Here is a 14,595-nt window from a genome sequence, read left to right as displayed (position 1 = left end):
CTCTGTTTCCATTCGCTGTGTGTTCTTCTGTGACTGTTTCCATCCTTATCAGTGGTACCAGAAATCTGTTTCTTTTTGTTGCATCATCTTGTTGTGTCAGCTCTCTGTGTGTGCAGTGCCATTCTTGGGCAGGCTGCACTTTCTTTCGTGCTGGACAGCTCTCCTTACGGGGCGCACTCCTTGTGCGTGGGGCTCCCCTACGCAGGGGACACCCCTGTGTGGCAGGGCACTCCTTGTGCACATCAGCACTGTTCATGGGTCAGCTCCACACCGGTTAAGGAGGCCCAGGATTTGAATGGCAGGCCTCCCATGTGGTAGGCGGATGCCCTAACCACTGGGCCAAGTCTGCTTCCCTGTAACACCCTTTATAAAATGGAAAGGCAAAGTCAAATACTAAAGGACCACATTTTTTTCTTACAAGTGGCATCATGCTTTGTATTTTAATTACTCAGAGCCCAGAATCATTTCCTGAGAGGCCCAGGTCAGCCTATTCTGATAAAGTCCACATATCTTTGTCACATTTAAAATATCATTTATTAATGATCAGATTTAGATCCTTTCCGTTTTTTGCATGAGTGCCCATTGAAGAAATTAATCATTTGGGCAAAATACCAAAATAAATTAATAAAGGAATTAATAAAAGATGAACCTTAGAAAGTTCAGATAACTGTTCAAATTTTATTTATTCAGAGTCATTTCTAGACCAAATGTAAATACTTTCTGACTTTATCTAAGAAACTCTTTGAACATTTTCTTCCAGATGGCATCTTCCCATATGAAGAAGACAAATAGCTAGAGGCCTGACTGGCTCATTTTTCTTTTTAAAAACAAATCTTTTTGTATACCACATAGCATGACACAGTTATTTGCCTCTTACTGTATTCTTTATATAATTCTGGATATGGATTAGGGTAAATAACGGGAGGAGGGAAAAAGCTAATCACTGATAACCCATATTATTTTAGATCTACTCATGCTATTAATTTCTTTTGCTTCCTTATGGGTCATTTTGCTGAGAGTAAACAAAAAAAAACACGGTCTACTCATTGAGTAGGCTCAGTGTAGGAATGAAGTTGACAAACTGGCTGCTTGCTGCTTGCTTGATAAATTGGGAGCAGAAGCCACCAGTGCTCCCTGAGCATTCTTCTTCATCAATGGATGACCTGAGAATACAGAGATGGGTGACAGTGTCTGTTGGACCCTCGCTTTCATCCCCAAATCATTGTCATTTTACGTACAGATCAGGCCACAGCAGCTGCTTCTCATTTTCCTCTCTTTACTTGTGAATGGCCGGGAAGAAGGAAGTAGCCAGATTTATCTGTGGGACCAAATGTCTTTTCAGGCTTTTCTTCCGCTGTGGCTATAAAATACAGGACATTTCAATTAGTACCTAGAATTACACAAGAAACACAATTTTCCAGAGGCAAGTTGCTCCACTAATTTATTTAGAGATTTTAATCTTCCTAGAAAACCAAAGTTCCTTCCCTTGTGGATTTTACATTCCAGTGGGATAGAAAAATATAAATAAATAAATTGATTGATTGACAGATAATGTAATGTCATGTAGTGATCAGAACTATAATTGACAGATAATTAATGTCATGTAGTGATCAGAACTATGAAGAAAAATAAGACAGATTAAGAGAATAGAGAACAAAAATAAGGCAGATTAAGGGAATAGAGAATCATGGGAATGGAGAGTTCTTAGATGTGCATTATTTGTAAACTTTTGTGACAGTGAGACTTGATAGCTCACCTGGAGGTAAGTAACTCTAAATTCCATTTCATTGTATTTATGTCTATAGGCTCAGAAGTTAAACTGCTAGGTTTTAATTCCAACTCTATTAATTGCTTCTTTTGGGATCTTAAGCATATAACTTTTCCTCTGTACTTCAGTTTCCTCAATTGTAAAATGGGGATGCAATTACATCAAAATGCTGTTATGAAAGGCAAATGAAAGAACTCATAACAAGTGTTCAGTGTTGTGCCTGGTATATTAATTTTAAAACAAACATTAGTCATTATTATTACCAGTGTTACTGACTTATATTTTATATACTTATCCACATAAAATAAAATTGTGATCCCAACAAAGAACATAACATCCAGGGATGAGCCTTCCTGGTGCCAGATTATTATCAAGCATTAATGAGTGATACATTTGGAGAAAGACCTTGATCAAAAGTGGGAAATATTCAATAAAATGGAGGTTTTTATGACTAAGAGATTTCAAAGAGAGAAGGGAGGTCATTCTGAAGGTTAAGCTTATGTAGGTCTTAGCCAGGTTTCACAAACTCCCACAGGAAAGAAAGTTTCAAAGAAAAGTGCTACTGAAGGCCTTAGAGACATCCAGACATCATAGGCAAGCCACATGGCTATTTGAAATCAGCACCCCTTTGGCAGGCTCTATCTGGAAAGTTCTGAAAAACTATTTCCCCAATATAACATAGTTATAATCATTTATAAAGACCCTAATTATGATTCTTCTTTTTTTGAACACACACACACATATTTAGCTTTTGAAATTCCATTATTTAATTGAGAAAATGTTAACAAGGAGGTATACCTTTTTATCCCTACATTACAAATAAGGAAACTTAGGCTTTGAGATATTAAGAAATTTGCCCAAGGTCACATAGCAACTGAAGGAAATCAGGTTAGTCTGACTCGTGTATTTTTTTTAACTTTTTTTTCATTCGAGAAGTTGTCAGTTTACAAAACAATCATGCATAACATATAAGATTCCTGTACATCACCCCACCACCAAAACTTTGTATTGTTGTGGAAAATTTATTACAAGTAATGAAAGAACATCATCAAAATATTACTGCTAACTACTAGCTTACATTTGCTGTATTTTCCCCCCAAGTCCCTGTGATGGTTAGGCTATTGTGTCAACTTGACCAGGTAATTGTGCCCAGTTGTTTGGTCAAGCAAGCACTGGGCTAATTGTAATACAAGGGTATTTATGGACTTTAGTCACCATTGACATTACTGCAGTGGCAAATCATAGATAGCTGGTTATAATTACATCAATCAGGGAGATTGCCATTAGCAATGAGTGATGCTTAACCCAATCAGTTGAATCCCTTAAAAGGGGAAGTGATTCCAGCACTGAGTGAGAACTTTCCAGCTTGTCTTTGGACAGCCAACATCTCCCAGAACTTGTCAAGAATCTTATTTGGACTTTCATTGGAGCTCCTGGTTGCAGCCTGCCTGTGGAACCTGGGCTTGTGCATCCCCACAGCCGCATGAGAGACTGATAAATCTCTTACTATTGACAGATATCCCTTGTTGATTCTGTTTCCCTAGAGAATCCTGCCTAATACAGTCACCCTATTATTAGCACCATGTATTAGTATAGTCTATTTGTTATAGTTCATGAGAGAACGTTCTCATATTTGTACTGTTAACCACAGTCCCCTTCCACCTTAGGGTTCACTGTGTTGTATGGCCCCCTCCCTTGTACTATCATCCAAATTGTACATTCAGGGGTTCTCAGTTTCATCACAGAGTTGTACTGTCATTACATCAGTCAATTTCAGAATGTTTTCATTACTTCAAAAGAAAAAATCCCATACCCCCTTTGCCCTCCTATTGTTAACCCTTAGCATTGATATAGACTCTTCTTTGTCATTGATGCAAAAATATTACCCTATTACTGTTAACAACAGTCCATGAATTACATTAGTTGTATTTTTCCCATGTATCACCATATTTTTAACCCCTTGTAATAGAAACATACATTTGTTCTAGTTCATAGAACATTCTTGTACTTGTACTATGAACAACAATCCTCATCCACCACCAAGTTCACTATATTATAGTCCCTAGATTATCCTCTAGCTTTCTTTCAATTGAAATTTACATCAATTGAAAGAAAGCTATCCCTTTCAGCCACAATTACATTTATACTCACTATAATGTGTTACCACCAACTCTATCCATTTCCTAACATTTACAATCAGCCTTATTAAAAATTCTACATACATTAAGCATCAGCTCTCCCTTCTCAACCCTCATTCTATCTCTGATAGTTTAATTCCATGAGCTTACCCATCCTATTTAGTTCATATTAGTGAGAGCATATGCCTTATTTGCCACAGGTCTGCTGATGCAAAGTATCAGAAATGGGTTGGCTTTCATAGTGGAAAATTTATTAGGGGTAAAATCTTACAGTTCTGAGGCCATGAAATGTCTAAGGCACCATCAGAGATGCTTTCTCACCAAGTCAGCTACTGGTGATCCTGTGTCATAACACGTGGGGAAGCAAGATAGTAACTGATCTCTGCTGAGGCCCTGCCTTCCTCTCCTGGATCACTGTCTCCTGGAGCCCAGATGTGTGTGATCAGGCATAAGGCTTGTCTCCTTCTGGGCCTCCTCTCTCAGTCTTGGCTGCTCCTCTTTCTTCCTGAGTCCAGCTGTGGGCTATCAGGCATATGGCTCATCCCTTCAGCCTTGGGCGGCAATGTGGTCCCAGCCTCTTGGGGGCTTCATGCTTCAGCTTTGGCTGCTAGTGAACCTCAAGTCCTCTTTCACCTGTCGGGGTAAAAAATGGCAGCTCCTTTCTCTGTGTCTCCATTTCTATGAAGCTGCAGTAAGAGGGTGGAGACCCAACCTGAGTCACACCTCACTGATGTAGTCTACTCAAAGGGCCCCACACTCAAAGGAATGGATTTGTTTAAGAACATAATCTTTTTCTTTTTGGGATTCATAAAATAACTTCAAATGGTCACATCATACAATATTTGTCCTTTTGTGTCTGACTTATTCCACATTTTGTTTATCCATTCATTGGTTGGTGGGCATTTGGGTTGTTTCCATCTTTTAGCAATTGTGAATAATGCCACTGTGAACATCGGTATGCAAATGACAGTACGCATCCCTGCTTTCAGTTCTTCTGAGGATATTCCTAGTAGTGGGATGTCCAGATCATACGGTAGATCTGTATTTAACTTCCTGAAGAACCGCCAAACTGTATTCCACAGAGGCTGCACCATTCTACATTCCCGTCAACAGTGAAGGAGTGTTCCTATTTCTCCACATATTCTCCAGCACTTATTTTTGTTTTAAATAATGGCCATTCTATAAGGTATGAAATGATATCTCAGTGTAACTTTGCTCTGAATTTCCCTAATAGCTAATGATTTTAAACATACTTTCATGTGCTTTTTGGCCATTTCTATTTCCTCTTTGGAAAAATGTCTATTCAGGTCTTTAGTCCATCTTTTGATTGAGTTTGCTTGTCTTTTTTTTTTTTTTTTTTTAAGGTAGTCTTATTTATTTTTATTTATTTTTAATTTTTTAAAGTTTTATTTATTTCTCTCCCCTCCCCGCCAGTTGTCTGCTCTCTGTGTCTATTTGCTGTGTCTTCTTTGTCCGCTTCTGTTGTTGTCAGCGGCATGGGAATCTGCGTTTCTTTTTGTTGTGTCATCTTGTTGTGTCAGCTTTCCATGTGTGCAGCACCATTCCTGGGCAGGCTGCACTTTCTTTCATGCTGGGAGGCTCTCCTTACAGGGCACACTCCCTGTGCGTGGGGCTCCTCTACACGGCGACACCCCTGAGTGGCACGGCACTCCTTGTGGGCATCAGCACTGCGCATGGGCCAGCTCTACACGGGTCAAGGAGGCCCGGGGTTTGAACTGCAGACCTCCCATGTGGTAGATGGATACCCTAACCACTGGGCCAAATCCACTTCCCTGCTTGTCTTTTTATCATTAAGTTGTATGATCTCTTTGTGTAACATGGAAATCAAACTTTTATTAGATATATGGTTTCCAAATATTTTCTCCCATTGAGTAGGCTGCCTTTTTACCTTTTTTTTAAAATTGATTTTGTAAAAATATTACATTAAAAAAATATGAGGTCCCATTCAACCCTACCACCCCCACCCCACCACTCCCCCACCAGCAACCCTCACTCCCATCATCATGACACATCCATTGCACCTGGTAAGTACATCTCTGGGCATCTCTGCACGCCATGGTCAATGGTCCACATCATGGCCCATACTCTCCCACATTCCATCCAGTGGGCCCTGGGAGGATTTACAATGTCCGGTGATTGCCCCTGAAGCACCATCCAGGGCAACTCTAAGTCCCAAAGGCACCTCCACCTCTCATCTCTTCCTGCCATTCCCCATACCCATCAGCCACCATGTCCACTTTTCCCACTCCAATGCCACCTTTTCTCTGTGGACCTTGGATTCGTTGTGTCCATTGCACCTCTATGTCAAGAGGAGGCTCAGATTCCACATGGATACTGGATGCAATCCTCTTGCTTTCAGTTGTAGGCCCTCTAGACTCCATGGTGTGGTGGTTGTCCTTCTTCAACTCCATCTTAGCTGAGTGAGGTGAGTCCAATAAATCAGATTGTAGGAGCTGAAGTCTGTTGGGGCTCAGGGCCTGGCTATCATATTGTCAGTCCAGAGATTCAAATCCCCTAGATATATCTTAAGCCCCAACACCAACTACAATTCCAGTAAAGTAGCATGAAAGTCTTGTGCAAAGAGATCCCATCTGAGTCCAGCTCCATCACGCAGAAACACCTTCTTGATAAAGTAATTTGAAGCACAAATGTGATTAATTTTGAGGAGATCCCATTTACACATTTTTTTCTTTTGTTGCTTGTGCTTTGAGTATAAGGTTTAAGAAATCACCACCTACCACAAGATCTTGAAGATGTTTCCCTACATTTTCTCCTAGGATTTTTATGGTTCTAGCTTTTCTATTGAGGCCTTTGAACCATTTTGAGTTAATGTTTGTATAAAGAATGAGATTGGGATCCTGTTTCTTTCTTTTGGCTTTAGGTACCCAGCTCTCCCAGTACCATTTGTAGAATAGTCTGTTCTGACCCACCTGGGTTGATTTGTCAGCTTTGTCAAAGATAACTTGACCATAGATGTGAGAGTCTTTTTCTGAACACTCAGTTTGATTTCATTCATCAATGTTTCTTCATGCTGTTTTTACCACTGTAGCTAAGTAATATGTTTTAAAATCAAGAACTGAAAATCTTCCAACTTTGTTCTTCTTTATTAAGAAATTTTTGGCTATTCAGGGCCCCTTATCCCTCCAAATAAATTTGATAATTGACTTTTCCAGTTCCACTTGAGCCCTGAAACCCAGAAGGTATGTGGTTACCCACTCTCTAGTTCTTTGGACATGCTCTGGACGACTAACAGAATGTTGATGATGGAACAGCCTATTGCAAAAGCAGGGAGTGTCTTCAATGGCAAGCAAGCCAGTTCCTTTCCTCTGTCCTATAATATCTACATCCCTTGTCAGCCTGAGCAGTCAGAGTGACACCGTCCCAATCCCTCAAGATGGAGGAATGGACAAAAATAAAGGGAGGAGTGTATCTGCTGATTAAAGTGATTGTTATTGTAGTTATCTTGTGTTAACTGAGTAATCTATAACATTGATATAAAAATTTAAAATAAATAAAATTGTAAGAATTTTTTTGCCATTAAATATGCTTTGGAAAAAGTATAGAGTATGCTATCGTATATATCATCTTTTATTTTTACCATTTTTCTATTATTGGATGTTTCCACAATTTTAAAAATGGGTCACACTTCACAAAGTCCACGTTCTCCCCCTCCCTTCCCACATTTATACTGAAAAAGAACTATAAACATATGCTCTGACTTATGTTTTCCTGTGCTATGGTTAAAATTTTATAATTTATTGGTTAATTCTAAAGAGATTTACAAATCATTTAAAGAAGTTAATACTTGGAATCAGCATTTCGATTATTTAAAAATAAGTAAAAGACATTAAGATACCTATTCATGGATTCTTTGCTTGCAGAAATTTCTCACCTCTATACTCTGAGCTCCTTGATCTATGAAAGGATCTCAGTACCATGCATGATACAGGGCACATAGTAGGTATTTCAATGTATTTCATAAGTGTTTGTTTCACTAAACTGATATTTGAACCTTAAATTTTCTGAAGTCATTCTTTGAATTTGAGGTCATTGGGTTGTATTTATTGATTTGATTTCATCTCCCATTTTCCAACTTAGGCTGTTTGAGTTCCTAAGCTTGCAGACAATCAACATAGGGGTGCTTTAATTTTGATATTTTATTGTCATCTTGCCAAGAACACAATTTTCTGGAAAAGGATATAATTTTATTTTGGAAACTAATTTCACATACTCCCAACCACCCTATATCCTTTATTCATTAATCCAGAGAGATTATTTAATCAAAATATGATTAAATAACCTCTTTTCTTTTAGCAAATGGGGACAATTATTCATTTGCCTTTCTTGTATAGTTGATAACCTACCAGAGTGTTTAAGAGAAAATTGAGGCTTTATTAGAACATTAGAGATACTTAAGAGTTCTTTTGTGTTTGGACAAACAATTTGTCATTTTTCATGATCTTGGTAAAATTAGTTATAGTAGAGTCAACTAGTGATTGGGTGTAGAGTAATCATTATGTAGATTAACCATGACTAATTTTTTAACAAATCAATTTTATTGATACATATTAATAAAGCATAAATCCATCTAAAGTGTACAATCAGTGATATTCAGCATAATCACATATTTGTGCATCATCACTTCAATAATTCTTAGATCACTTTCATTATTCCAATAATAATAATAAACAAAAAAGAAACAAAACTCATCATCTCTCAATCTCTAGGCTTCCACTTCTGTATGCAGCTGCTATTGTTTTTCCTTCTCCTCAGTGTACTTGTATTTGTATTTTGTAAAAACAGTCTTAGTATATGCTATATCACCCATATTCGTGTTTTACATAACCATGACTAATTTTTAATTCCACATTAAATTCCTCCTCGTGCTTAAGATATATTTGGCCACCTTTTTAGTATTTACTTAATGTAAAAAGTATATTCAATGTCTTAAGAAGGCAGAACTTAAGAATGCAAATATGGTACATAAAATATATGAATAAAAAAACCACATCCAAATACTTTCTTGGTTTTCTATTTGTTCTGGATTACTTACACCACTCTGTTTCATCCATTACTTAACATTTAAAAGTAATAATTCTATTGCCAAAAATTTTTACTGAAATAATTGGCAGAGTTGATGATTAATGGAAATCATCCATATACTCATTAATTGTACAACAGCTAACACAATTAAGCCAAAGTTTTCTATACTAATTTTAGAAAGCAACTTATTTGTTGTGGTGTTGGTGGTACTTGTTATCTTTATTCAATTAGCCACAGACAGTAAGAACCATCTCCTTTCTATTTTTAGTCTCACTTCATGGAAAGGAGACACATAAAAATACTATCTGCTAAGTCACCTTCATGTTTGTTTGTTTGTTTTTTAGGTACCAGAGCCGGAGATTGAACCTAGGATCAGGTATATGGGAAGCCAGTGCTCAACCACTGAGCCACATCGGCTCCCCTGAGTTGTTTTTTTCATTTTGTTTTGCTTGTTGTTTTGTTTTTTTGTTTTTTAGGAGGCACCAGGGTTTGAACCTGGGACCTCTCGTGTGGGAAGCAGGCTTTCAACTGCTTGAGCCATATCCCTCTCTTTCACGGTAATGATTAGATTAATGGGCACAGGTTTAGTTAGGCCCATGTAAACTTCCTAGAACTAGTGGAAGAGTACTAGGGCTCGAGGTTTTTTGAGGCAGTTATGGTTCAACAGAATGAGCATGAAATTCTATTAGATCTTAGCTTATCACTTAATTTTTAGGTGACCTTTGGCTTTAGGTTCAGACTTTTTCCCCATTCTAAAATAGGTGTAACATTTTCTTTGTAGTTATTGTGAAAATCAAATGAATAATTTATAAAAGCACCTTGTAAACTGTAAAGTACTGTATGTTAGTTATCACTATTAATATTAACACATGGGGGAAATTCTCCTTGACTTTTTTTTGGTAAGCCAGAAACATTAATGTCTTGGCTCCATCCTGTAGCTCCAATAAAATGAATGAGCAGGGATGGTTACCTAGTTCTCGGACATGTTATGTCAAATTGCCTAGCTTCTCAACCAAGTCAGGGAACTTAACCAGCCTTAAAACTCTAGGAAAGCATCATAAGTTCAGGCTCAGAGCAACTACTTGATTTTTCTCTCTCTGTTCAGCCAATTCATGATTTCTATCTCACTAAGCTAAAACACAGACATCCTATAATATTCATAAAGAGAGTATGCACTGAGATCATTTTAGGTCCAAAATGTTTCTGGGAACAGAGAAACAATGAACAAACCAAAGAAAAGTCGCACACATTCTGGAATTCTAATACTAACTTACTCTTTCGTGTTGAACGTGACCTCCCTTCTTCTTCCCTGAAATGGCATCGAAGGAGTCCTTTTGGGCTTCTGTACCAATGAGTGGAAGGAATCTGAGCGTGGTGGGGCTAGATACCTGGAAGCCACCCAGAGTTAGTCGGTCAGATTGTATGGTTTAAAAAACATTGATTAAAAAAAATGAAGAGGTAGTCAGGCAGACACAAAATGATTACTTCTTTAGTGTGAATTTGGTGGAGGTAGGAGGAGGGGTGGGGAGAGGGTGAAAGGGAGGTTGGTCCAACTATTTCAAGACCTAACCCCCTCCCACTTGCCCACTACTGATTCTTAGTAGTTCTCTCTCAGCGTTTCTTTCATCTGTTTGCTTAAGTGTTTGGTACAATTACAGTGAACATGTTCTTGCGAAGAATAAGCAGCATTTTAAGATATAATAAGATTAAGGTGAAAGGCTGGGTCTAATTGGTTTATTATTTCTTGGGGGATTTAATCAGTTCTTTAATTCAACAGAAGATACCTGGAATGGAGGCTGGAAGGAGGAGTAGCGGTTCGGTGGGAGACAAGGGAAGGAAGGATTCTGGCAAAGCGATAGAAAAGGGAAGGAAGGATTCTGGCAAAGTGAGAGACAAGGGAAGGAAGGATTCTGGCAAAGCGAACAGTCTGGGCAAAGCCAAGTTCAGAGAGAACAGTGATGTCTAAGGAGAGGCAAATAACTTGGCTGGGCTGAGTGCAGGGAACAGGGAGAGATGGTGGGAGAGGAGGTCGGATGGTTTAGGCAGAAGCCTGATCTTGAGAGGTTGGTGTGTCAGGCTCAGGAATTCAGATTTTATCCTCTAGGTGATGGAGAACCAGTGTAAAACTGAGAACAGCTACTGCGTGGAACAGCAAGGTCAACTGAGTAAGGCCGTTGCCACCTCTCCGGGCTCAGACACAGCACATTCATGAAAGCTTCAGTTTGCTTGGTTAGGCAACTCTCTCCCACCTTGTTTGGTAGTTCAAGATCAGGAATGAGATGTCAGAGGCCCTGTTACTCTGTTTTTACTCTAGTCCTACACACCTCCAACTTACCCTGTATATAGGGAGAGAACCAAATACAATCCCTGCTTCTCTGTTTTCAGTCAGGAAACCTTCCAAGGCATATCTTCGAATCTGCAAAATAGAGGAGGGGATGTATTGAACGAAAAGGGCGCATTCCATCAGTACCAAAATGCCTGGCTTCACCTCCCGACGCTGCCAGAGCTGCTCTCACAAGACCACAGACTGTCTAGCTTAAACAATGGTAATTCATCGCCTCGGTTTTGGAGACTGGAAGTCCAGAGTCAGGGGGGCATGACTGTCCTTTCTCTGAAGTGTGCACTGTTCCAGCGGTGACATGCCAGCAGGCCACAGCTCGGTCTCCCCCTCCGTCACACGGCCTTCTGTCTCCTCTCTCATGCTGTGCCCACGTTTCCTCTGCTGGTACGGTAAGGTCTCCAGTCCTACCGGATGAAGGCTCGCCCTGACTGAGTGTGGCCTCTGCTTAACTGATAGTGTCTTCAGGGAGCCTCTTTGCGGATGGGTTCGCATCCACAGGACATATCTTTGTGGGGAACATGATTCAATCCATAACAGCACTGCTTGGTTGTGTGATCTTGGTCAAGTTCTTTCCTTCCTGACTGGTTATGTAGATCAAATGAGATAATGTATATAGTAAGGCACTATTAAAATGTAAGGTTTCAAACCATTGTATTAATAACAGGTAGTATCGCCAAAAAGCAATGGAAGGAAGTGAATAAAATTGAGAATGAAGATGAATGGGCAAAACATGGTTACTGGTGAAAATAACAGACACCTAAATTAAAGATATTTTCATTCAACTTTAGCACTAAATTTTTGTTATTTGGTCAACAAATTGAGAGACAAAGGTGTGGTGAGAAGGGAGCAAGCTTTGCAGTATTTGGGCACTCAGTTATTTCAAAGGCTCCTTAACCTTTCTAAAGATTTCCTCAAATTTATTCAATGTTGCAGTTATATTACTGCTTTTTTATTATTTCTTCTGGAAGAGACTATTAAAAGTGAATATTGGTCTTTATTCTAGGTTGTACTATTTACATCCTACTTGACAAAACCGAATGTCTGTTATGTGCTAGGAACATGTCTTTGCTCACAAAGAGCTTATATGGAGGGGCTGGGAGTAAAGGTAAGTATGCAAATAATTATAATTCATTGTAGAACAAGGCAAGTGAACATGTTATGAGGCAGGAAGCTGGGAGAGTGTGGGACTTTTGGGGGCAAGTGGTACTAGAATTTTAAAATATCTAAAATGTACAATTACTCACTGAATACTCACAGTATTACTTTGAGAAATTCATAAATGAGGAAAGAGATTAAATAATTTACCTAATATTAAACCCAAGTCCCTCAGATTCCAACTCCAGTGCCTCCCCTGTCTATCATTCTGTCTTCAGGGAGAAGATGGACAGAAAGGTAGGTAGGTTTCATTTGAAAATTAAATATTAAGTATTTATTAAATATTAAGTAGATAAAAATATTAACAAATTATGGATACTGTAAAAGAATAATGATCTATGACCATTCATGGACCCACTGCCCTATTGTCAACAATGGAAACATACTCTGGACTTTGAAGATCTCAGTGGCCATTCTGTGGTCTCAATCCCGTTGATCATTTCTCAGATGTAACCATTATCCTAAATTTTGTGTTTATAATCTTCTTGCTTTTATTTATATAGGTTGCCTTATATGCTTTTTTTTATCTAAGCAATATTTTGCTTAGTTTTGCCTGTTCCTGACCTTTACATAATGAAACCATTATGTATGTATTCTTCTTCAAAACTTTTCTCATTCAGTTTGTTTCAAACATTCATTCATGTTGTTGAGTGTTACTCTAGTTCATTTATTTTTACTGCTCTATAGTATTCTATTATACGAATATGCCATAATCTATTTCTCTTATACTGCTGATGTGCATTTGGGCTGCTTTCAGTTTTTTCCTATATAGTTTTATCTGAGAATTCTTGTACCTGACTCCTGAAGCACATGCTCAAGAGTTTCCACGGGGTATTTAGTAGGGTAAGCCTATTTTCAACTTTCCTAGATAATGCCATTGTTTTCCAAAGTGGTTCTACCAATTTACACTACCACCACCAGCAAATTAGTGTTCTCATTGTGCCAAATGCACACCAACCCTTGATATTGTCGGATGTTTTGATATTTGCCTATCTGGTGGATGTATAATTTTATCTCGTGGTATTGTTTATACACATTTCCATGATTATTAATGAGGCTGAGCAGCTTTTTAACATGTTTTTTGGCAATTTTTTTTCTTATGGGAAGTACTTTTTCAAGTTTTGACCTTTTTTATATTGAATTGTTTCATTTTTAATTAGAGAAGTTGTGAGTTTAAAGAACCATCATGCATAAAATACAGGATGCCCATATACCATGCACATTTTTATAACTGTATTATTAACTATAACCCATGGTTTAACTTAGGAGTCATGTTTGTGTTGTGCAGTTCCATGGATTTTTTAAAAGAATTTTATTCTAGTACCATATATACTACTTAACATTTATCCTTTTAAACACAATCAAATATAAAAGTCAATGCTGTTGAAGATGAAGATGGCCAAGGAATATGCATAGTCTCTAGAAGATGGAAAAGGCATGGAAACGGAGTCTCCCTGGAGCCTGCACAAAGGAGCACAGCCCTGTTAACCCTTGGATTTTAGCCCAATGTGACCCGTGTTATATTTCTGAACTACAGAACTTGGAGATAATTAATTTGTGGGTTTATTACCAAGTTTGTGGTAATTGATTATACCCCACATTAGAGAACTAATATACCATTTTACTGGACACATTTGAGTTCAGGAAAGCAACATGATTATTATTTTTTTAAGGTACCTTAGGTGAAGAAAGAGATTTGAAATACTTAAAGTCCCGTTCCACTTCAAAGGGTTTGGGAGGTACACGTTTGAAAAGTAGAGACATTGAGCTCATCTTTCTCCATCTGCACATAAAGATATAAGAAAAATATTAAGTATGTACCCACACCTTTTATTTTCTGTCTACCAGCCAAAAATATCCATTATATCCTTCTTTTTTTGGTCCTCAAATTCTCTGGCTCCTATGGCACCAGTCCCAATGACTTTATGTCTACACTTAACTCTTATTCCACTTGGTTTCCAAGATTTCCCTCTAGGAACATCCCATGTAGTTAAATTCCTTTATAGCCATTGAGAAAAAACTAAAGTAGTGGGGAAAGCTTTGTTATAAGATCAATGCTTGACTTTTATTTGACTCAGGATAGTTTCCTCTCCTTATGTATATGTTTAGGAAGTCATAACTAAGCATTA

At 38.2% G+C, this 14,595-nt stretch overlaps 1 protein-coding gene across 2 annotated transcripts in view; it reads right to left on the bottom strand.

The window, feature by feature from the left end:
• Nucleotides 1–708: 708 nt before the first annotated feature.
• The window catches only part of WDR64 (WD repeat domain 64), a 133,498-nt gene continuing 119,611 nt past the window's right edge, over nucleotides 709–14,595 (bottom strand). Inside the window, exons 25-29 of one of the 2 annotated variants that reach the window (XM_058309483.1) lie at nucleotides 14,144–14,249; nucleotides 11,306–11,386; nucleotides 10,245–10,358; nucleotides 1,239–1,360; nucleotides 709–1,163 (exon numbers count right to left, since the gene is read on the bottom strand). In XM_058309483.1, the coding sequence (XP_058165466.1) occupies nucleotides 1,277–1,360; nucleotides 10,245–10,358; nucleotides 11,306–11,386; nucleotides 14,144–14,249 (385 nt within the window). In that variant the 3' untranslated portion in view covers nucleotides 709–1,163; nucleotides 1,239–1,276. Of the gene's footprint in view, nucleotides 1,361–10,244; nucleotides 10,359–11,305; nucleotides 11,387–14,143; nucleotides 14,250–14,595 lie in introns of both variants that reach the window. The other variant, XM_058309482.1, reaches the window with a different exon arrangement.

The sequence above is a fragment of the Dasypus novemcinctus genome, chromosome 13 (assembly GCF_030445035.2).
Source record: "Dasypus novemcinctus isolate mDasNov1 chromosome 13, mDasNov1.1.hap2, whole genome shotgun sequence".
NCBI lineage: Eukaryota > Metazoa > Chordata > Mammalia > Cingulata > Dasypodidae > Dasypus > Dasypus novemcinctus.
The sequence above is the reverse complement of the archived record's forward strand: the minus strand, read 5'-3'. Positions and strand labels throughout refer to the sequence as shown.